The sequence below is a fragment of the Mastigoproctus giganteus genome, chromosome 7 (genome assembly GCF_048544385.1).
Source record: "Mastigoproctus giganteus isolate SK-2022 chromosome 7, ASM4854438v1, whole genome shotgun sequence".
In the NCBI taxonomy this organism is placed as follows: Eukaryota; Metazoa; Arthropoda; class Arachnida; order Uropygi; family Thelyphonidae; genus Mastigoproctus; species Mastigoproctus giganteus.
In genome coordinates this window covers 188608395-188631421 of record NC_143581.1, presented here as the reverse complement: position 1 = coordinate 188631421, position 23027 = coordinate 188608395, and the positions used below count along the sequence as shown (strand labels likewise).

Below are 23027 nucleotides of genomic sequence, written 5' to 3'. Positions count from 1 at the left end.
ACCACGGATCCTAATACGCTATTCGGTTTCATTTTTGCGGATGTTGTTTAAAAGTAGTTTTAGGAAATTCACGCTCCAAAGATTCTTCAACTTTATGACCTCCGCGGAAGTTTTAAGTTACTTTTATGTCTCCGCGTATCGTGTTGTACGTCAACCGCCTGAGCGAAATCAAGAACTCCATTGTGGTAACGAACCCATTCTGTACGTTTTCATGCGTGTCAGAGTGATTGTGACGAGAGAAAACATTTCGAAGGAAATACCTTTGGATATTTGACGCCTTGTGAAAAAAAAACGAGTCTTCCTAAAAATATTACAGCCCAAAAGAAGCGACAGAGGATCTTATCTTTTTTTTTTCAATGTACAGATAAGGGTAAGCAAACTAGTTTCAATACTTTGCGAGATATAAAAGTACAGAAAGTTTTGGTTATATCACATGATGGCTTGATTGTTTCGATTTTAAATGGGTGATAACCTCCTATTTTTTTTGTCACGAAATATGAACTGATTTGGACCATGGAAATATCTTGAATTTTTGTCAGATCAATTTAACAATGAAACATCTTTAATAAATGTTCAATATTGGGCATTTTTATTGAAGTCTCGGTTACGTTGGTTGTAGTAGTAAAGAGAGGGAAGCATTAAGATCGATTAAGCTTACCAACAAGAAGCACCCAAGAGAATCCCTATGACAGTTTTCAATCTCCTGAAACTGGTGTGCGAAGATGTAAGGGTCGAAGGTGGAGTCCACATCATTTCCTTGGTGAACGTCGAGAATTTGAATATCAAGGCCACAGGATGAGCAATGCCTTTGTAGTTCTGGTAAGACTTTTTCCTGCAAGTGTTTCCTCTCATGCTCGAAGTCTGAAATAAATTAAACGTGGTGATAGATCGCATTCTTAAGTAATATGGAATCATTTATTTCCGAAATACTTTACATTTAATATCTAAAATACTTGATAGCTGAAGTGAAAAAGTAATGAATTTCTTTTTTTTTCTGTCATAAAGGTATCACAAAATGTTGATTAACCAAAGCAATCTGCAAGTGAGAAATGTTAAGCGAAGTTTTTGGGTTTGGGGTTACGTCTAAAGCAAGGTTTTTTACAAATGTAAAGAAGTCTGGGAAAATTATGCACGAAGTAGAAGTTTAACTCACAAGACCAAAGAAATTGTTCTGGACCATGAAATGAAACGTCTTGTTCATGTCTTATAATGAAATCAAGTTTAATTGTCAGCAAATGTCATGAAAGTAGATATGAAAAGTGAAAAGAATGTTGATTTAGTTAGTTTGAAGTTACAGCTACTGTTGATTTAGAATTCCATCGGAATTGGCCAGTTAATCAGGTTTATTATTTGGAGATTCTGAAACAACTATGGTATTAAGGGAGACATAGCAGGAGGTAAAACTGGATCACTAATTTTACCTCCTATTTCTTTTACTGAGTTAAACTCAATGAATGGAAAGAGGTTTTCCAGCGTTGAAGGCAAGTATCTTATAGGATATTTCTAAAAAGAGTTCCATAAATGTTTTGAAAAGTTTGGTGATATCCTTGGTTGAAGAGCATGGCTGTATAAAGGGACCGTTTGGAAAGAGTGCCAATAATAATATTACACCAATAAAATTGTGCCTTTATACTTCTTGGTGACGGAATATTTCACTTATTGCGCCAGTCCTTGAGGCTTGTCACAGACATTCTCTCAGGTATGGCAAGTTAGCACTTGTTAGAGTCTAAAAAGCTGATGGAACTGATATTCAAGCGACATTTAAGTGAAGTGGATCTAATTTCGACAAAGTCCGGTCGTTCTGCGACAAGCAAATTCTGGACTTGAACCTTCACGATGGTGAGACTGTTAGCAACCTTAGATATAATTCCCGTATGCAAGTCCTGAAATTCTATACTGGAAATGACTACCCAGGTGTGAACCAAAGTACGCAAGGGTCGAGAAGTGGCACCGGCACTGCACGAAGAAATGCTGTCCCTTTGTATTACCAGGCAATACGGCCCCGAGTGCCAAGCGATATTAGTGACCACAGCGCCTTTTCATAGTGATTATCTGATACGCTTTACTGTATATACGTTTCTCCTGAGTTTCGCAAGTCCGTTAACTCTTGAGCATTATAATTGAATAGATCTCTCATATTATATAACCCAGAAAGGAAAGTACCTTTCTTTAACCCCCTTTTTTATTTTTCGTTAATACTAACCTTCACTTCGCTTGGGTCACTAGGCGGCACCGCTCTTGCCTCCACGTGGCGGGGCTGGTAACCTGGGAGAAAAAGGTAATCTCCCGGGGCCAAAAAGAGCACGTCATGAGTAAATCAAACTCTGACTTATCTGGGCTGCCAGATGCACCCCAGTCAACAAAAAAGAAAGACAGTTCTATTGCAGGAACTTCAAAACGGCAGAAAACTGACTCTGACGTCTATCCTATCCCAGCTTTCCTGATCATGCACTCAACTGGTGAAAATGCAATTGGCAAAATCTCGCCATTTAGGGTGCAGAAGGAATTAGAAAGCAGAGCTGGAACTCCTAAGTCTGTAAAAAGACTTAGGTCAGGAGATATTCTGATCGAGACCTCTAATAGTAAACACTCAGAGAGGCTCTTGAATATTAATCTCTTTGCTGGAATACCAGTTACTGTGACACCCCACAGATCACTGAACACCTCTAAAGGAGTGATTTCTGATTGGGATTTAATAGATGTATCCGAAGAGGAGATGCTTGAAGAACTTAAAGAAGAAGGCGTTATACAGGTCAAGAGAATTTCCACCAGAAAAGAAGGAGTTCTGACTCCTACACGTAATCTCATTTTGACCTTTAATACACCACATCGCCCAGCATCCATTAAGGCTGGATATCTCGTCTGTAATGTCAGACCTTATATTCCAAATCCCCTACGGTGTTTCCGATGCCAGAAGTACGGACATTCCCAGACAGCTTGCCGGGGAACTCCTGCTTGTGCAAAGTGCGGGTCAGTTGAACACAACTGCGAAGCCTGTACTGCACCCCAACCGATATGCCCAAACTGCAAAAAAGATCATCCCGCTTACGCTAGAACATGTGAACGCTGGAAAACTGAGAAACTTATTCAGATTTATAAAACCAATCATAACGTGTCCTATCAAGAAGCTAAGCGAAATATCTCACCACCAAACCTTGCAAATAGATCTACGTATGCTCATATCACCAAAAAATTCCAATCAACCGCATCGCAAACTGATCTAACAGTACCCCCAAAAGAGTCTTTCTCGAACTATGTAAAAACACTGTTCAATACAACTGAAACTCAGGCAGTCAATACGCCTATTTCTGTACCAATCGAAAATCACCACTCCCCGGATGAAGGGCACAAAGAAAAACAAATCGTAACTACTCACCAACAGGAAATGGATACTAAGGAAATACCCCCAGATGACCCGGTCCTACACATTTTTGTAGAAGAAGACATGGAAACAGAAAGGCCCTACTTTCGAAAGAAAGACAAAAACAAGAGTGAAAAACAGAGAACCTCAGCACCAAGAAAACGCTCGGAAAGTCTAACTAGAGATAAACAATGAACACAATAATTCAATGGAATTGTCGTGGTTTCCGTGCCAATATTAATGACCTATACGACCTTATCTCTAAATACACACCAATATGTCTCTGCCTCCAAGAGACATATTTCAAACCTCAAGACACACCAAAACTGTCTTATTACAATATCTTTAGAAAAGATAGAACTGATCAAAATACTGCACATGGTGGAGTAGCTGTTATAACAAACCCATTTGTTCCTGTCAAACAGGTCTTACTAAACTCTCCTCTCGAGGCAATAGCGGTCCGTGTAGCTGCTGACATCCATATTACAATCTGCTCCTTATATATTCAACCAAGCTATCCCATCCAACAAAATGATCTAAACAACCTCATAGCTCAACTCCCCACACCTTTCCTCATTCTGGGAGACTTAAATGGTCATCACACACTATGGGGTAACAACAATATTGACCAAAGAGGAAAACTAATTGAAAAATGTTTAGATGATAACAACCTTCTCCTTCTAAATGACGGCTCACCTACTTACGTTCACCTTCCTTCTGGAACATATACTGCAATAGACCTGTCTATCTGTTCTGCAACTTTGTATCCTACTCTAAAGTGGACGGCAAACAATGATCCACTGCATAGTGATCACTTTCCCATTACAATTGAATTAGTAAATAAACCCTCTTATCAACTTACTAGAATTCCTCGGTGGCTAATTGATAAAGCAGACTGGGAGATGTATAAAAAATTAGCTAAAGTGGACCCTGAAATTATACAAAAATCCCCAACCAAGGAAGCGGTTGAGTATGTCACAAAAACTATACTACACGCAGCAGGACAAGCTATACCAAAATCCTCCTCAAAATTACCTGTACACCCAAAAATATGGTGGAATGACGAATGCCGTGCAGCAAAAAGAGATCAAAATAAAGCTTGGAATACTTTTAGGCGCTATCCAATCACAGCTAATCTCATTCAGTTTAAACGCGTTAGAGCAAGAGCCAGGTATGTTAGACGCAGTAATAAAAAGGCCGCTTGGATTCGCTTCACTTCAACCATCAATCAAGCAACTCCCACACACAAAATTTGGAAAACAATCAGGAAAATGAGTGGTAAATATCAAACGACACCTCAGCCTATCATGGAATGGAGAGGGCAGAACATTTCTGACCCCGCCCAAATTGCCAATATACTAGGAGAAACTTTTGCCAAAACATCAGCAACAGAAAGTTACATACCAGCCTTCAGAAGATTCAAAGCAAATTCAGAAAAACAAAAGTTAAACTTTTCTTCAAAAGCAGAAGAACAATATAACTTACCATTCACTATCCACGAACTACATAGAGCCTTGTCAACATCTAGGCGTAGCGCTGTAGGACCAGATAATATCCATTATTCAATGATACAGGAACTAAGTGCTGAATCACTGCAGTCACTTCTTGATCTGTTCAATAGGCTCTACCGGGAAGACACATTCCCTGAGCAATGGCACCACGCTACAGTCCTTGCATTCCTTAAACCTGGAAAAGACCCGACAAACCCTACTAGCTATAGACCCATTGCTTTGACCAGTTGCCTTTGCAAAATTCTGGAAAAGATGGTGAACCGTCGACTGATATGGTACCTGGAAAATTTCAATCTCTTAAATTCTGCACAATTCGGCATTCGACAGAACAGATCAACACTAGATATACTAGTAAAACTAGAGAATTCCATTCGGAATGCATTCCTTAGATCGGAACACCATGTAATGGTTTGCTTTGACATCAGCAAGGCCTATGATTCCACGTGGAAGTATGGAATACTCCATGAGCTACATCGCCATGGACTTCGGGGCCATCTCCCGATTTTCATACGCAACTTCCTAGACAAGAGAACTTTCCAGGTTCGATTTAAAACTTCGCTGTCCAAACTATTTTTTCAGGAAGAAGGAGTTCCCCAGGGCTCTGTACTCAGCGCTACACTCTTTATAATTGTGATAAACACCATTGCTGAACAACTTCCGAACACTATTGATAAGGCACTGTTCGTAGATGACCTTAGTATTTCTTGCCATGCGAAAAACATGAATACGATCGAGAGACAATTACAAGGGGCAATAAACAAGATCAGTACATGGGCACAAACCAATGGTTTTCAGCTTTGTTCTCAAAAAACGTTGTGTATCCATTTTTGCCGACAACGTAAATTGCACCTACACCCGGAACTACAACTGAACGGAAAACCAATAGCAGTTCAACCCAGCATACGATTCTTAGGAATCACCTTAGATCATAAACTTACCTTCCTGGAACATATTAAAAGACTAAGAACATCCTGCCAACAAAAATTAAATATCATCCGGGTTCTCTCAGCAACAAAGTGGGGAGCTGATCGCCTTACCTTATTACGGCTATACAGATCTTTAATAAGATCAAAACTTGATTACGGGGCCCCAGTATATAGCTCAGCAAGGCCTAGTGTCCTTCGCTGGCTTGATCCTCTCCATCATAGTGCAATACGCATTGCTCTAGGAGCATATCGTACGTCACCAACACATAGTCTATATGCCGAAGCTCACGAACCCCCTCTCTCTATCAGAAGGCAACAACTTATATTACGCTATGCATATAAAATTAGATCTATGCCTGAACACCCAAATTGGGAATTACTTTTCACTCCCCAACACAGCAGGTTATACCATAACCGCCTTACTGCTAACAGACCGTTAGGTATAAGAATAAGACATCTTCTAGAAGAACTTAATCTGAGTTTTGATAATATCACAAGTACCCCTCCACTACTCCTTCCACCGTGGAGAATTACTCCACCTTTATGTGATAAATACCTTCATAAATGGGATAAATCTGCACTAAATAAAGAAAATTTTTTGCAATTGTACCATGCAGTGGTGGAGCAGTTTCCAAACTTCATTGTAGTTCATACAGATGGGTCAAAGAATGACACCCACGTTGGAATCGCCGCAGTTTTCCCGAACATAACATTAGCCTACAAACTGCCACATGAGTTCAGTATCTTTTCTGCTGAACTAATGGCAATTCAGGTTGCACTGAAGCATATCGAGTCCTCCAATATTGAAAGCAGCATAATATTCTCTGATTCTCTAAGTGCACTTCAAGCCCTGGAAAAAAACCATGAACATCACCCACCCTGTCGTTAAAGAAATAACAAACTCTTTATATACCTTATCTGAACTTGGAAAAACCATACACTTCTGTTGGGTCCCAGGACATATGGGAATTCCAGAAAATGAATTAGCGGACAGTGCCGCAAAAACGGCCGACTTACCACCTGATGTACAGTGGAGAGTTCCACATCACGATTATAGACAAATAATACAGGAAAAATGCATGTACCAGTGGCAATCAACATGGCAAAATCAACTTGAAAATAAGCTTCGAAGTATCAAGCCAAATCTTGAGCAATGGCCTTCAAGCCTCAGTGCAATTCGACAACAGGAGGTAATACTAGCTCGTCTCCGAATAGGTCACACTAATATTACTCATGGTTATCTTTTAAGAGGGGAGAATCACCCCCAGTGTGATCACTGTAAAACAGTACTTTCAGTGAAACATATCCTTGTGGAATGCGCAAAATTTGCAATAGAACGCCAGAATATCTTCACTCCAGCCACAACTGAAGACCCACTAACACTTGTTTCACTTTTGGGCAATAAAACAAATGTCTCAAAGATTTTTACTTTTCTCAAAGCGATCAATGTATACCACCTCCTTTAGCTAGTCAAAAATCAGTCTCCTGACCCTCGATCTATAACGAAATAGCAGAAATACTAACCTATGTATGGCGCACTATGGCCATAGATGCCCATGCGCCAAAAAAATCCCCAACCAAACAAACAAACAAACAAACCAGGCAATACTAAGAGTTAGACGACTCTCATGAACCGGTGCTATACCACCACTTTTCTTATTACAGGCTTGAACTGGTGAAACCAATGTTTGGTAGCTTTTGAGGTTACAATGGGCATCAAGGCGGGATCCAATCTTCCTTACATTTCGAGAGTGCAGCTCTAAAACGGTGTTCGCAGTCCGGACGCTAGATAGTCCACCGGACTGAACCTATTGGTAACTTTCTAGGAGGCACTGGATCAGTTGGTGCATATTCTCGTTGCCTCTGTACTCACTGGCGGGATTTCGAGTAATGTGTATGCAGGGGTGGGGCATTGTCGAGGCCACGTTATGTCAAGGCGCTGAGGACATTCTTACTACTTGTACGCCATGTCGAAAATTTCATTACCTCACACTGCACGCCCCCCACCTTTTCTTACTACTGAATACATCATGAATTGTCAAACTAATAGAGAAAAACCGATCCGCGAAAAGATCTAAACACCTCCTAAACACTTATTCATTCATTCATTTCACAAATATGTGGTTTCAATCTCAATGATGTCCATTTCCATTCGCAGCCTGCCAAGCCTCACATACTTTTTCTGGCAGAATTCAAATTATTGGGTGATTCAACAACTGCCCATCTTAGTTGTCCTAATTATTCGCTTACGACATTTTCGCTTCAAAGATTATATATGTGCATATTATTTCCTGGCAGAGATTTAGTAATTTGGAATCTCTTCTTTTCGGCCTTCTCTTGGGTTAAAATTTCTTTACCCAGTCTGCAAAATTCATTTGTTGCCTCTGTTGATCTTTCAATTCCATCGATAACTCGGAAGGAACACCTTTTTTTCTTTTTTTTTTTGAGAACTTTGTACTGTTTTTTTCAGTACAATTTTCCTTAGCGATTTCAATATTGACAGCTACAGTTGGCTTTTCAGTTTTATAGTCATACCAACCCAGCTATGCTGAGGCTTTTTCTATTACTAATGACATTGTTCATTTACCTACCAGAATACTAGACAATCCTAACCACACAGCCAAACTCTTGATCTTTTCTTCATGGACAATACTTCCAAGTAGACTGTCAAGGTGAGTGGCCCTCTAGGCACCTCAAATCACAACTTGTCTCTTCTCCAATATAGCCTTTATGTCGTTTACCATTCTCAGCCTCTTCTTGTTTGGCAAAACAATATTGCGAAATACGGTGATTTTCAAGATTTCTATTCTTCTTTTCCTTCGTTGGATTACTGTTTTAAATCTCCTGATGTCAGTGTTTACTCAGATTATGTTAATGAAATTATTCTTGTACTCCTTTGTTCCATATTTCCCATTAAAAATCTCCTCCTTAACTGAAACCTTTTGTTTTCCAATAAATGTGTTAATGCTGTTCAAGATAATGTTTCATATCGCAATTGGCTTACTTTCAAATCTCCAGTTTCATTTTTTGCTTCCACAAAATTGTAAAGCAGTGATTAATCAGTCCAAACTAGATTTTGAAAGGGCTAAGAATAGAAACTTGCTTTTTGTCCAACTGGTGGTCGAGCATTCCGGGCTCTTGCCAAAGCTGTTGGCCATAACTCTTGCCCATCTCTACTTCCACTTCTGTTAAAACGTGATGGTTCCATTGCCACCTCAGCTAAAAATAGACCCGACTTACTAACGTCCTACTTTTCTTCTAACTCTTGTACTGATGATCTTGGTAAATCAAATCCTACTGTTCCCAATACACTCCATTCAATGCTTCCTGTGGTTTTCCATCAAAAGGATGTTATGAAGATCATTTTGCCCAAAAGCTCATACTCCTAATCGTATTTCTCCACTTGTTATCGAAAACTATGCTTTTAATCTTGCGTATTCTTTTTCCACTTTCTTTTTCCGTGTTTTTTCCCCCTAATTGGAAATTTGCTCATATTCAGCCGGTTTCTAAAAAGGGTGACAAATACCTTTTATTCAATTATGGTCCCATTCCACTCGCTTATTCTCTTTCTATTTAGAAAGAGAAATATATTACTCCATTACTTTTGATGGAGTAATCTATTAGGCCAACTTCCAAACTTAATCTCCTATCTGAACAATGATTGCCAATATGGATTCTTTCAGTGTCCATATTTCTAATCTCTCTTGGCATAAGCATATCTTGAATCTTACTTCTTGTACATCTAAAAAACTGGGTTTTCTCTTTCTGCTTTCGAGTTCTTCTAAACAGCTACGCACTCTGCACATATATCAATACTGCCCTACCATGAAATATTCTTCCCACATCTAGGACAGTGCTCCCATAACCTTTCTCAGGCTTCTTGACTCCTTCAAAAAGAAGGCAGTTAGGCTAATTAATGATCCATCTTTTATAAAATCTTTCCATTCTGTCTCATAGGCTTCTGTTTCTGCATGCCTTTTCTGTTGAGACTTTCATGGGCACTGATCTTCTGAAATGGCTTCGGCATTTCCCCTTCTTGAAAACCAGTCCGAACGTGTGCCTCTACCAGTCAACATATATTTACTCTCCAACTTCGAACCTCACGCAACCAACTTTTCTTCTTCCTCGTTTATTCCTTCAACTTCCGTTTTCTGGAACAACCTCCCAAATTGCAATCTTACAGAATTTCAAGTCTAATGTCCAGAAGTGTCTTCTTTAGTCTTTTCAACCTTCATTCCATGCACGGTAGTGAGTATTATAGGCTTTTCTGTTAGGGAGTTTCATAAAAAAATTCAAAAAGGCACTTTATGAGATAAACAAGAATGCTATGTAAAAGACAGAAGGAGTTGGATTTAGGTCTGTGCTGGAAATCGGATTTTGCAGATCACACTGGATTTGTTGACACTTCATCTTGAGTCGTTATGGTGTATCAAAATACATAAGCTAGTTGTGTTAGAGGCTCAAGAAAAATAATGGTCTATTACTACATTTTCAGTATGTGATATGCGTGATCCAGAATGACTTTTCTATAAGCCTTACTTGTGCATAGTTGTTCACTGTCTATGGAAAGTTGGTTATATTAGTCCACTGTATTGCTTGGGAACATCCTTTGAAGTCGCGCCAAGTGCTCCAAGTTGGAGTGCAGTGGACTTTCATTTTACCAATCTATACATGATTTAAGACTTCTAGGGTATAGTTGTTACTTTTCTTAAGGGTTAACTGCCATTGTTTTCGATATGCGTTGTTGTACAGGACACTTTCCGATACTGTGAAAGGCATGCCGAGAAATTTAGTTATGCTAAATCTTTCATTTTGTCAATGCAATAATCACTTTGATCAATAAAGATCATGTGGTGCATTGTTCATGTGCCCACGTTTTGAAATTGCAGCATTGCATCCAGTAGTCTGTAAACGTTTCTTCAAAAATAATACTGCCTTATTTGCTGCAGCTGATGGGGTTTCAGGGCAAGGGTTCGGACCTATTTCTTTTCATCTAACGAAACTTACGTAGCCGAGTTGTCATGAGCATGAGTGCAGTAGCACGCGCTCTTTGAGTGGACCGAGATTCAAGCCAGTGACTGCTAAATACGATTAACGTTTGTATCAATGATTTATTGTAAACTCCACTGACATAGTGGTCGTGCCAGAGTATAAACAAGAAACAGATTTCTTCTGCCTCATTAGATGCAAAGTCCTTTTTAAGATCTATGGATTTTTCAAAGTTCAATGCCGTTTCCTTTAATCAAGAATGAAGTCTCTTGTATCGTTACTTTTCAAGATGATTTCTTTGTAAGAACTGGAAGTCACGATTTAATTTTGAGTTTTTTTTTCTTTCTTCTTCTATTAATGCTATTAATAGAAGAAAGAAAGAAAGCAATGCTGATAAATTCCTTAATATTTCTTTTGTGCCATTTATTCTTAGTTCTGTCATGATCGGAGGCTGTGGTTATGCATTACCTATCTAATGTTGTTAGACCCAAGTTGATCTTAGAACTAAAACATTAAGTAATGCATTTTTAAAGGATTCTCACTCCAAATACCACTGCTAGTTGACCTTTCCTTGAATTTAAGCTTTCTTCTCTTTTTACCTGCAGAAATAAATAAATAAATAAAATACGTATAATTGATGCCTTCAAAGTTTCCTTTTGAATGTATCCACATCCAGGCAATTAATTTCTGGCACATCTATCCTGCAACCATCCTTTTATAGTTTTAAATTTCTAGAATTGTTTATAAGATCCGAATCAGATGCTTTTAAAACCTAACCTGTCTTGATATTAAGGTTTAAAATATAACTACGTGAACACGAAACGTACGTGCAATTTAAATAGCCACAACGCAGATGGAAGCGAGTTCTTTCTAAGAAAAGATGCATGACGTCTAGGACTGACATCAAAGTAACGATCAGTGACGATTGAAGGATGCCTTGGGAACCGTGGAAAGTTTCAACGAAGTTAAAGGAGAAGGCAAAGCTACGTTTCATTGAAAGTTTTCTAGAGTTAGAGAACTCGAACAGAAATCGACTGGAAAGTGGTTTCTGACACGTTCTCACCCTCGAGCAACATGTCAATTCTCAGCTTCAAGAGGAGGAGACTGCCCTTCGGTCTATAGCCAACATCCACAGCAGAATCGGTGGAGGCTAAAAATGGCTTCAGTTGTTTATAACGCTCACGTTGTAAAATGTTGGTAAACAGAAAAATGAAAATGTTTACTCCTTTTTTCGCTTTCTTATTATCCGTAAGCTTTTCAGGTTATCCCACAGAGACCATTTTTATCCTTTTAGTAGCTGATTTTTTTTTCCTTTGCTGATTAAGACTTTTAGTCTTAATTAAATCTCCATCCGCCTGCCTTTCTTAATTATTTCTACCAGGGAAGGAATTTACTTAATGCAGATGAAGCTGAGCGAAGATCCGAATGAATCGATGCACTTTTTTGCAGCTTCCCGCTCCCCCACCAACTCCTCTTAATTAAAGAAAAACAATTACCATTCCCAAGAAAACTAAGGATTAAAAGATCTCCAGAGATATTCTTGATAAGTCGATTATACCGTCTTAGTCCTGGGATGGAAAATTCGGTAAAAGCTTCTGCATTTTGAAGAGATTAAAGGAAGAGATTTTTTATTAAGTGAATTTGTCTTTAAATTTTCAAATTTGAATATCAGAGATGCTCTTTAAGTATCATAAAATAATTCTTCCGTGTTTATGCGTCGAATCTGAAATATTGTTTAAGAGTAAACAATAACTAACTTGGTTTTATATGTAGTAATAATTCATGATTTATATTAAAAAAGAATGTCTCAATTCGGTGGTAAGGAAAATCTTAGAGGCAATGATTAAGAGTGCAATCCATGGACATTTAGATAGATATGGCATTCTGAAGGACACACAACATGGTTTTGTGAAGAGAAAATCATGCTTAGCTCACTTAGTAGGCTATTTTGATCAATCACCCATGAGCTGGATGTGGGGAACCATTTCGACAGTTTATTTGGATTTTAGCAAAGGCATTGGACTCAGTCCCTCATGAGAGGTTACTCTATAAACTGGAACATATTGGGATTACTTGAAAGATTCTAAGCTAAATTACAGGGTGACTGAAGGCAGAGGATTGTCATTAATGGATACTCTTCAGATTGGTGTAAAGTCTGAAATGGAGTCTCCAACGATTGGTTTTTGGACCAGTTTCTGATTTTCATAAACGACATCGACAAAGAGATAAAGGGCGAGATGCAGACGACGTAAAGATGGGGGGGGGGGGTGAGTCTTTAATGCCCAATGCCTAGCAGTGCTCTTTAGGATGACTTGAACAAGCTTCAAAAAGGGTCAAATTGGCAGCTATGTTTTAACGCAGCAAAATGCAAGGTCTTAACTTAACTTGGTGGGGTTGAATTCAAAACAGTAGAGAAAGAAAGGGATTGGATCTGAGAATTATGATACGGACAGATAGCAGGTTTTCTGAACAGTGTAAACAGGCAGCTAGTAAAACCCATCGATGATTTATCGAACGTTATCCTGTAGAGATAGATAAGTCATAATCCCACTGTAATAAGTCAACTGTAAGACCGCATTTGGAATACTGTGTTCATGTATGGAGACTTCATCTGAAAAAAGACTGAGTTTCTTGAAATGGTCCAAAGATGGGCAACTCGAATGGTGAGATCAGCAAAAGGGTTACCGTGCGAGGAAGGACTTTGATTATGTCGATATCAGCGCTTGCCAACCAGGCACCTTAGAGAGGACCTGATTAATTCATCACTAGGGGCCATAAGTTCACATTAAAGGGGAAGAGGTTTAAACTGGATTGTATGAAGTTTTTTAGCCAGCGAGTTGTTGATTACTTGAACAAGTTTCCTTCGCAGATAGTTGAGGCTGACATTTTGAAGAAATTCGAAGGTCAACTGGATAGTTACCTACGTGAGGAGGGAAGCGTATAATTTGTATTTTCTTATCTACCTTTTCTTGGCCCATGCAGCAAAATCTGTCTTCCTTGCATTATATGGCTAATACTACGTAGTTCAAAACACCAGTAGAGGATGTATATTTTGTTACAAGCATTTCTTTGTACACTTGTATGTGCTTATTTACATTTTGGTTTGTCATACAACTGGCACCACCTGCTTGTCAAAATATTCAAACCTTAAAAAGTAAAGTTAATATTAGGTTTTAGTGTGATAAATAATTTTGTGGAGTTTGTCTTAAGTATTATTTTAATTTACATAAAAATACTCGTAAGAGTGAGGATTCCTCGTAGTCTGTAACATAAAGGTTGTATATCTTTAAAATTTTCAATTTATTTTGTATTCATAGAGTAAAATCCGATGTGTAGCCTATCTGAAAACAAATTATTCTTTTACCACGTTAGCTGAGATATGAAACAGAAAACTGTAGACTGGATTTCAAAATAGCTGCTGAAATGGTCATCCTTCTAACTTGTTTATCTATCGAAGTGAAATATCTTCAGATAAACATACAAGTCGAATTAATAAGACAAAAATCGATGGCTAGATACTGTCGGATTTTAATATATTATTGATTAAATACTATATATAGGTACTACACTGCACAGCCAGTAAGTTTTCAAAGATCTAATTTTAACGACTGAATGTACTTAAGAAATTATCTAATTTATATGATTGGTGAATACATATTCCTCAACATACCTGATTTATTCGAGATTACCAAAATCTTTACAACCCGTGAAGGGGGATCGGGCACATTTGTGAGGTTGCCATGCAGAATAGACTGTAGGAGATCATCAAGATACAGGAGAGGGTGGGCCATGCCTGGTCTCGCTCTCCTACCTTTCGTCAGATCCTGAAATTCATTCTGTAAAGACAAAACAATCCATGAGACCTTTCGACGTTTGAGTTGGAGTGGGGTTGTTTTTTAATGAGGAAAAGATAGCTAAAGCAATGAGTCTTTGGTTATGGCCTTTATTGCGCAAACGATCCTATTATTTCTATGATGTGGAATGAATTTCTCATAATTGCTCAGCGATTATGCAACTTTTTGGGATTCAGGCGTAATGTTCAAGGATTTTTTTGTGTTATTATTACCTTGACAAAATCGAAAAGTCGCCGGAGTGTATTTTAATGCAGTAACCTTCGAGAAACGTTTTTCTTTCTGTTTTCAAACATTCAGAAGAGATCATAAGAAGACGTGTCTCAAGATGCGATGCTTTGGCCGGTGTTTACCTTGCGCAGTGACGCTATCGATAGACTTATCGTGGGCGTACACTACTGAGAAAATTTTCTGGAGGCCTTCGAGAAGACGTATTCGTGCACTAAAATCTTTTTCATCCATTAGTCGCCCATTACTATTGGAGCCTGCTGGAACGAGAGAATTGTGGCGTTTTTTTACCAATTTGCTATCGTAGAAGAGTGGCAGTTTTTCCTCCGAAACTGCAGTGGACAAACTCAGACGGAGATTGCAAGAGGAGTGCCAGGGAAGATAATTTGTTTTTCTATTTGCTAAGACGAGCGATGGAATATCTTATCTTGAGAACGTTAAGGAAATAACTCTTGTCAGGAACTGGTGCCCGGATATTGGAAGGGAAAGTTGTACGATTGTAGCAAAGAAGCGAGGGATTTTATTACTCCATTCTAATGATCCGGTCCCTACAATCGTATATGAAGTCAATTAGGTTTCTCTTCTGCAAACACAGAAGGTCGCAAGGGCATAAAGAAATTTATATTTTTAAGGAACTTAGAGGTGCATGTTAAATGATAGAAATTTTTATAATTCTAACAAAACTAATACGAAATTATTAATAACAGTAGTGGAAAAGTTTCGAAACTAATTCGTTTCTATATACATTTGTTTTCTAACTGCTGTTTTTTAGATGTGTACAAATAAACGCACATTAAATAGCAAAATTTGTACACAAGGACTACCTCTTTTGCTTCCAGTTTGTTTTAAGCATGAGTATGGAAGCTTTAATTAGTTTTGATAAGTTTTTCTAACACAAATCGGTTAATATTATTATAAAAATCAAATTTAATTGTTGTATAAAACAGGATGATTAAAATATCCATTATTAATTTCTTAATTATCAATAATTAATCGGTCTTCTCATCCTGACGAGTCCTTTAATCCTACTAATGTCTAAAATACTCTTGGGTTTCTGTTCTCCAAGTTTCGATATGGTAGAATTAAACTTTGGCTGCCATTTTAGACTCTGCTTGCAGTTGGTTCAAATCCTTTTCAAGCAGCATCGTTAAACACGCTCACAATCTTTAAGTGAACAAGAAACATTGACAGCTTCTTCTATATTGCTTCATCAATATCATTTAGGAAGATAAGAAACAAGAGGTCAGAGCAGTGATCCCTGAGGGACCTCACTTTCTGCTCCAGCCCTCTGTAGAATATCCATTTATGGATCCTCTCTGAATGTTTCAAAATCTTACAGCGAAGATTACAGTAATTTATTCTGCTATGATCAATAAAAAATCTGAAATTTATCAGCGTTTTTTTGTGAAGGAAAGGGAGTTTCTATGGGAAGACTGACCGGATTATTTGGGCTAAATTTGTTATTTAACTTTTAGGTAGATTGTCATTCAGTTGACAGTGTTTGCTACAAATGTAAACAAAAATAATTTAAGAAGTTTTATATGCTTAAGTTGAATCGATCGAAGTTGGAAAACTAGACATAAGCTCAGACTCTCTAAAGGAAAAACTAAACCAAAAAGTCGATAACTTCTTTCCTAGAACAGATAAACCCATAAATACACTTCACGTAGACTTAAGCTTTCCCACTCGAACATCTCAGAAATCAAATTCAGAGTCAAACCCTCGCCAAATCTAGCAACATAAATCTTTATCTAGCAGTAAAGATAGCGACTATCACTTGTTTCCTCTGTGCTGTTTCTTTTCGTTTTCAACCTATCTGCAATGTTGTATTTTTTCAGGCACGACACTTCCAAATAGAAAAAATAACAGTCACGTTTGTTTACAAGGTAAGTTATAAAACCGCTATCCACAGGAAAATCGAATGAAAGAATAAAAGGAGAAAAACACAAAATAACAAACAAAGCGAGGAGTACTAATATCGTGGATAAGGAATAGAAGAATTAGCTGTGTACGTGAAGAAAGAAAGAGAAGAAATTTTATGGAGTAAGGCCAATTCAAAGCAAAAGATCCCATGACCACAATGAATATTTTAGTAAATTCTGTACAACCCTGTTTTTTCTGCCCGACAGAGAGAAACTTTTCCTTTTCAACATTGAACGTGGTGTTGAAGAAAGACTTGGATCATCCTGAACATATTCATTTCTTCAAAGACTGTCAGCCTATTTATAACCTTATGAACAACGCCATTATTCATGATTAGCGAGAAAGAGGAATCCAATACCATGCCCTGTGATCCTTTATGATTCCAACAGCTGCGAAACCTTAATCAATCGATACACCGATCTCACTAATGTTTTGAAGTGGATATACATATTTGCAGAATGCTAATCGAAATACTTTGTGAATCTTTAATGGCAATATTCCATTTAAGGGTGTGCCATCAGTCACACAGGAAAACGCGAATGCGTAGCTTTTATTGACAGTCTACAAAAGATATATCGTTCAAGACTGTGCGTATTTGATCAGTCCTTCGATTTCATGCGAAAGACATCTGTGGTTTATAGCTATCATTGAGATCCGTTGTCTTTAATAATTTAGCATCATCTGCCGAAATCAAAAGTCCAATCCACTCTTTCTTGAGACACTCGAGAATATCCAGACTACGTTTCTTCAAATTGCGATCGCTACCATAATGCTAGCCAGTACTTCGAGCCCTTTTTCTAGTATTGATTCTCTGAGAAAATTAGATTGATATCAAAATTAAATTGATATCTCTGCGATGCTGGTTTTCTAGGAACATCGCTGTCTCAATAACTTTCAACTGGAATTTCACAATATGTTCCGGCTTTCTTCCAAATGTAAGGCAGTTCTTCGAAAGAACCGAACTTTCATATTGAAAAACCTAGGAGACTTCACAATTTCTCCTAAAGAAAAATATAAGCAAAAAATCTCTGTGGTTATGTGAATTTGAGTATTAGGAAGACCTGAGATAGTTCATCTATAGATCGCTATTTTTCTTTTCGGTTATGTCATAAAGCAAGCTGAAATCCTGACAAAGGACATTAAGGTGAAATTGGGAGAGTGTGACTATAGCTTTGACAGGAGATGTTTTTTTTTGTACCAAACGAGTAGAATTGGTCTCGTTTTAGAAAAATCTCAGAGCCTTTGTGGAGGAGAAGTCGAAGAGTGGAAATAAAAATTGCACGAGAGAGGGTGAGCTCCCTTCTCAATTGCTATTGGATTTATTCTCTAACAGGCTGTTGCTGAAGCTTGTGTTAACTTTTTCGAGAGTATCTCTGGATATTAGACCTATAAGAAGACATTGGACTGCCCAGTAATCATATATAAAGAGATAATTTAGTTAATTTAATGTCATAAACTAGACTTACCAGTATTTTAAGGCTACTTTCGTGTTCGGCTGACATCATTCTCACTAACTGGAGGCTAACCACAATAAATGATTACTTAAATGTTTCTTCGCGTTATGAGATTTCTTTCTTTTAAGACAACAAAATTCTCACTGGAATCAGCTAAGTTGCAAATTAAGCTCAAACTGTTAATAACTCGCAATTTGTTTTGTTGTCAGTCCTGTTGCTTCTACCTGTTCTAAACAGTACTTAAAAATTCCTGGAATCTTAAGCTTCAACGCTGACATACACATAAATAAAGGAGGCAGAGTAAACAAACCCATACAAAACAACTGTAACCCATTAGCTGCGTTGCTTGTTCTTAATGCACGTACCGGAAGACAGGTGGTATATCATCATTCTACTGCTGTCAGCCCTGTAATTTCCTTTTATCCACGGGTAGGTGGGGTATTTACTGTCTGCCGCTATTTCTCTCCCAACCCCCTCCCTACCTACGTAGTAAGATGATTTCCAGCGCTTCGAAGAAAGCGGAGAAACAGTGGAAGAAACTCGAAGACACATCAAGGATAGAGATTGATGGTTGATGATGAACGAAAAAATGTCCAAAAGAATTCTCATATGAGTTATGGCCAAGACTGGCGCAAAAGAAAGCAGGCATGTGGTTAAAGGCTTGTACCAAGTTTTGTTCTTTAAGGAATAACACAATGACCATACATGTGCGCCTGATAAACTCTTTTCACGTAGTAACATCGGAATAATATTCTTGTATAACTCTTACTCATTGTCACCATTAACTTACCAGAGTTCCGAACAAGTAATATAATAGTAAATTTTATGCAAATTAAAAACTATTATTGTTTCATGGTTTCTTAGAAAGTTTACATAATTTGAATTTGTTTGTTGGTTTCATTGTATTCGTTTTTGGTCCACGAGGCATTTAGTGGTTGGAATTAACCCGATTTTAGAAGAGAAAATCACCCATAAATACATACTTGACCGACTAACTCGCGATGGTGTTATATATATATTCTCATACATTCCTCCTGTAGAGACTGGATTTGAACCCTGCCCTTTTCCACGCTGGGAAAACAGTTTTCCTTACACTGTCCAATTTTTGGACATCAGGATTTCAGTTTTATTTTTGACTCTGAAAATAGCAATTTAAAGGTTAAACTGTGGGCTTTCTGGCATGTGATCCCATTCCTGAAGACTTTTGTGTGCAATCTGCCTTGAAATAGGCAATCTTCTGGCCTCTGAGAGCTTGAAGACCTTGCCATCTCCTTGTGTTATCTGCTATTTTTTGGAGCGGATAACAGTCAACCAGGGATGTCGTAATTCTTGATTGACTTTAACCTTTCTTGTGGGACATATGTCGTATTCCGATGTTGTTTCTTAATTTCCATTCTTGACGCATTCAGCCCTGGTTCCCTAAATGGTATTCGATCAGCATGTATCAGCTCGAAGACATGATGACAGTTGGACTAAGAAAATAACAGAATGGTACCCAAGAGGAGATAAAAGAGAACCTTGAAGACAACGGAAATGGACAGATGAAATTCATTCAAGAGTTTGTGGATAGTAAATGGATGGCCATTGTTCAAAACAGAACGAACTGGAAAGTTGCTGGAGAGGCCTTCATCCTGCAGTGGATTGAAAATGGATGATGAATAGTCTAAAAATCATGCGTTTCGAATACAATCAAACAGGATTACAATCATTTCTGCAGAAAATGCAATCAGATCCATTCTGTACTGCGTTATATTTTTGTTTAAAGTTTGAAATTTGAGATCCTGTAATATTTTTCGCACAGCTCTGACTTTGTACTGTCTTTCGTCCACTTAAAGGTGTACTCCAGGGCAGAAAATGCAACGTAATGAAAATAAAAATACGATGTCCAACTACACCTATTCTTTACCAAACTTTATTCTGTGATGAAATCAAAAACCTCGTTTGCTGTAATAAATTTGTGGAAGTAGGTCTTTAATATTTTCCATATTTCTGGAATAAAAATCTTCCGAAGCCTGCAGTATTCTGAAATTTCTTATTTATTAACTCGCCCTTGTAGTTTAAATTAATGGTTATAGTACGGGAAGCAAAAAAATGTCTTGTAGTTTTAAACATATTTTAAAGTTGCTGAGGAGCAGAATCAATACACCAAATTCCTTCAAAGCAGAGTTCAGCCTTTGAAACTTTCATAATGCACCGATGGTTACGCCGTTTTTCTTAGAGCTTCAATTAACGTCATCTGGATTCCTTGTAACTATCTTATGCAAGCAACATAAATGCAGCCAGAGAACATCACAAATCTTAACAATCTTTCCTTAGTTAAAACATCTTATTAGCGTTGGATATATTAAATTGCCTTTCCTTTTTATGGAAAAAGACTTTCTGTAGATGCTTTTTGAGTTTATCCGATATTTTTCCCTTCATTATTTCTGCTGAAGTACTTGTTTATGTTTCTCTAAACCATCAGAATTAATGGCTTCTTCGGAGTCGTTGAATTTCACGTTTGTAACATGTCTACTCTGTCAAGGACAGAATTTAAGGAGGCAATTTCTGAGGATCGTGCTTTATCCACCGTTATAAACTGTTCTCTATTCCACTAAGGTGTCTAACGAGCGTTTTCTTCACCGAAAAAACCCAGAACGCTTGAAGTAGACGATGGTATTTCCTCATTAGGAAAAACTTAAAAAGCGTATTTATCTTTTATTATCTCGGGTTAAGCAATTTGATATTATTTAGTTATTATAATTAAGCCACACTATCCTACTGACTGAATTTAATCGAGTTGATTCCGTTTATTAATGCTTCTAGTCATAAATGATGAATGTGTTCTTATCGAGACCAAAATATGATTTATAAAGTCTTCTAGACAGTAATTTGTCCCTCTAGGTATCTTATTTATTTCGTTTTCAAATTCCAGTATTCACTCGCTGGCCAAAAACTAAACCTTTTGTAATTGGATTCAACAGATAAACGTATGGTGTGCAAATATAAGTTGTCGCGTGGTATGATCAAAAGTTCCTTGTAATCTGATAAATAATGGACGTTTCCTGGGGCTCTTCTTAGTCGATCTGGTCATGGGAAAAACAGGTAATCTTTCCGATTTTCAGAAAGGTATTGTTGGAGCGCGTTTAGTAGAAGCCACAATTGAGAAATCAGTGGATGTCGAAGGCAAATTGAATTGAATAACCTGGGATTTGGTAGTCTTGTGCCCCAAATTCTAGGTAGGCCACTTCTTTCTGAAAAAAATCGAAAGATTTGACTGTAACGGTGCCGCTAATGCCACGACGGGACTGTGGAACAGTGGAAGGAGAACATGTGGTCTTGATTCACACTTTGCTGCACCAATAGAAGGCGAGAGTGTGCATAAAACACATGAAGTGATCAAGCGGCTAGAGGTGGTATCATGGTATGGGGAAGTTCTGTTGGCAGTGGGTTCGCTCATACCATTAGAAGGTCATGATACCTCTAATAAATGTCTTTGTTTCAGACCAACTACATCACCGTGCCATGCTTAATTTTATCCGGATTTCGATGCATTATTTCAAGACAATGCAACTATCACCTTTTTAAATGTATCTGAATGGTTCGAGCAACAGTCGAAGATCTCCTACATCTACCCTGTCTGCCCAATTCTCTAGATCTGAAGCCAATTGAGGATGTCTGGGATATGATATGAGGCAATTCGCCTCAGCAGTTTTCTGCTGATCACAATTCAGCAGCTGACAAATATGCTGTTGGGAAAATGGTCAAATTTGGAGCTAGTTTCCCCCAAACACCTAGTGGAATTCATGCCACGACATATTCGGGCAAAATATATCTCACTAGATATCGAATAAAGTTTCTAATCTTTTGGCAGATGAGTTTGTTCTTGTATCTAAATATACGACATCTGGCACTTAGATTTTTGTTATAGTCTGTTTTAAAAGATTTATTGGTACTTCAGTAGCCATCTGATTGGTTTCAATTTTCTGAGACTATACTTGTACGCTGTTGTTAGAAGCTTCTAGACTTCCATCCATGAGTTTAGAAAAATTAATCGTGCTGCTATACAAGTGTTAATCATGTTTAAAGTAATTACGCTCGCTCTAAAAATAAGCATCGACGAAGTCCAGTGAGTCCAGCCGTTGAAATTAGCGATTTCCAATGGGAAGTTATCATAAGATGTCATATTATCAGTCATGTTCTTGCCACTGCAGAAAAATGTCAAGGTCCGAAATCAGCAATGGCTGTCGTAATAACAAAATAGAAACTTCATATTAGTACTATATTGACCACAGAAATCGACGGATAGAGAACGGATAGCAGAAGTAGAACTCGGGTCCGTCAGTCTTCATCGCATACCTTGTTACCCAGGAGTTCTGGGAAGTCTTAGGAACTAATATTCATAAGAGGACGATACGTAGGAAGCTCCATGACATCGAATTTTATGTAAGATCTGCAGAACTCGTACAGCGTCGACTTTCCCGGTGCACAACCCATCGTAATTGATCTTTGGAACTTTAGACGGGTATGTGATGAAGAGAGACGAATCATGGCACACGGTTTTTCGATCTGATGGTCGTATTTGGTTTTGAGAATGGCTGAGAACATTACTTACCAGAGTGTGACGTGCTAATTGTGAAGTTTGGCGTGTGAAGTGCTGTCGCCGTCTAAGTCTTTCTCGTACTTTGGATCATTGGCTGTTGTTCGTGGAACAATCAATGCTGTACTAGGTGTACTGACATTACTGACAATTACATTCTTCCTACACTGTGGTAACAGAATACATGTGTACTTCACTTCTCATA

The 23027-nt window shown here is 38.0% G+C and overlaps 1 protein-coding gene across 2 annotated transcripts in view; it reads right to left on the bottom strand.

The window, feature by feature from the left end:
• Positions 1-23027, bottom strand: part of LOC150083480 (protein qui-1-like) — a 181443-nt gene that overhangs the window by 48766 nt on the left and 109650 nt on the right. For both annotated transcript variants that reach the window (XM_090378018.1, XM_090378019.1), the window contains 2 exons: positions 14458-14623; positions 659-861 (listed from right to left, as the gene is read on the bottom strand). In XM_090378018.1, coding sequence (XP_090234144.1) covers positions 659-861; positions 14458-14578 — 324 coding nt within the window. In that variant the 5' untranslated portion in view covers positions 14579-14623. The remainder of the gene's footprint in view (positions 1-658; positions 862-14457; positions 14624-23027) is intronic.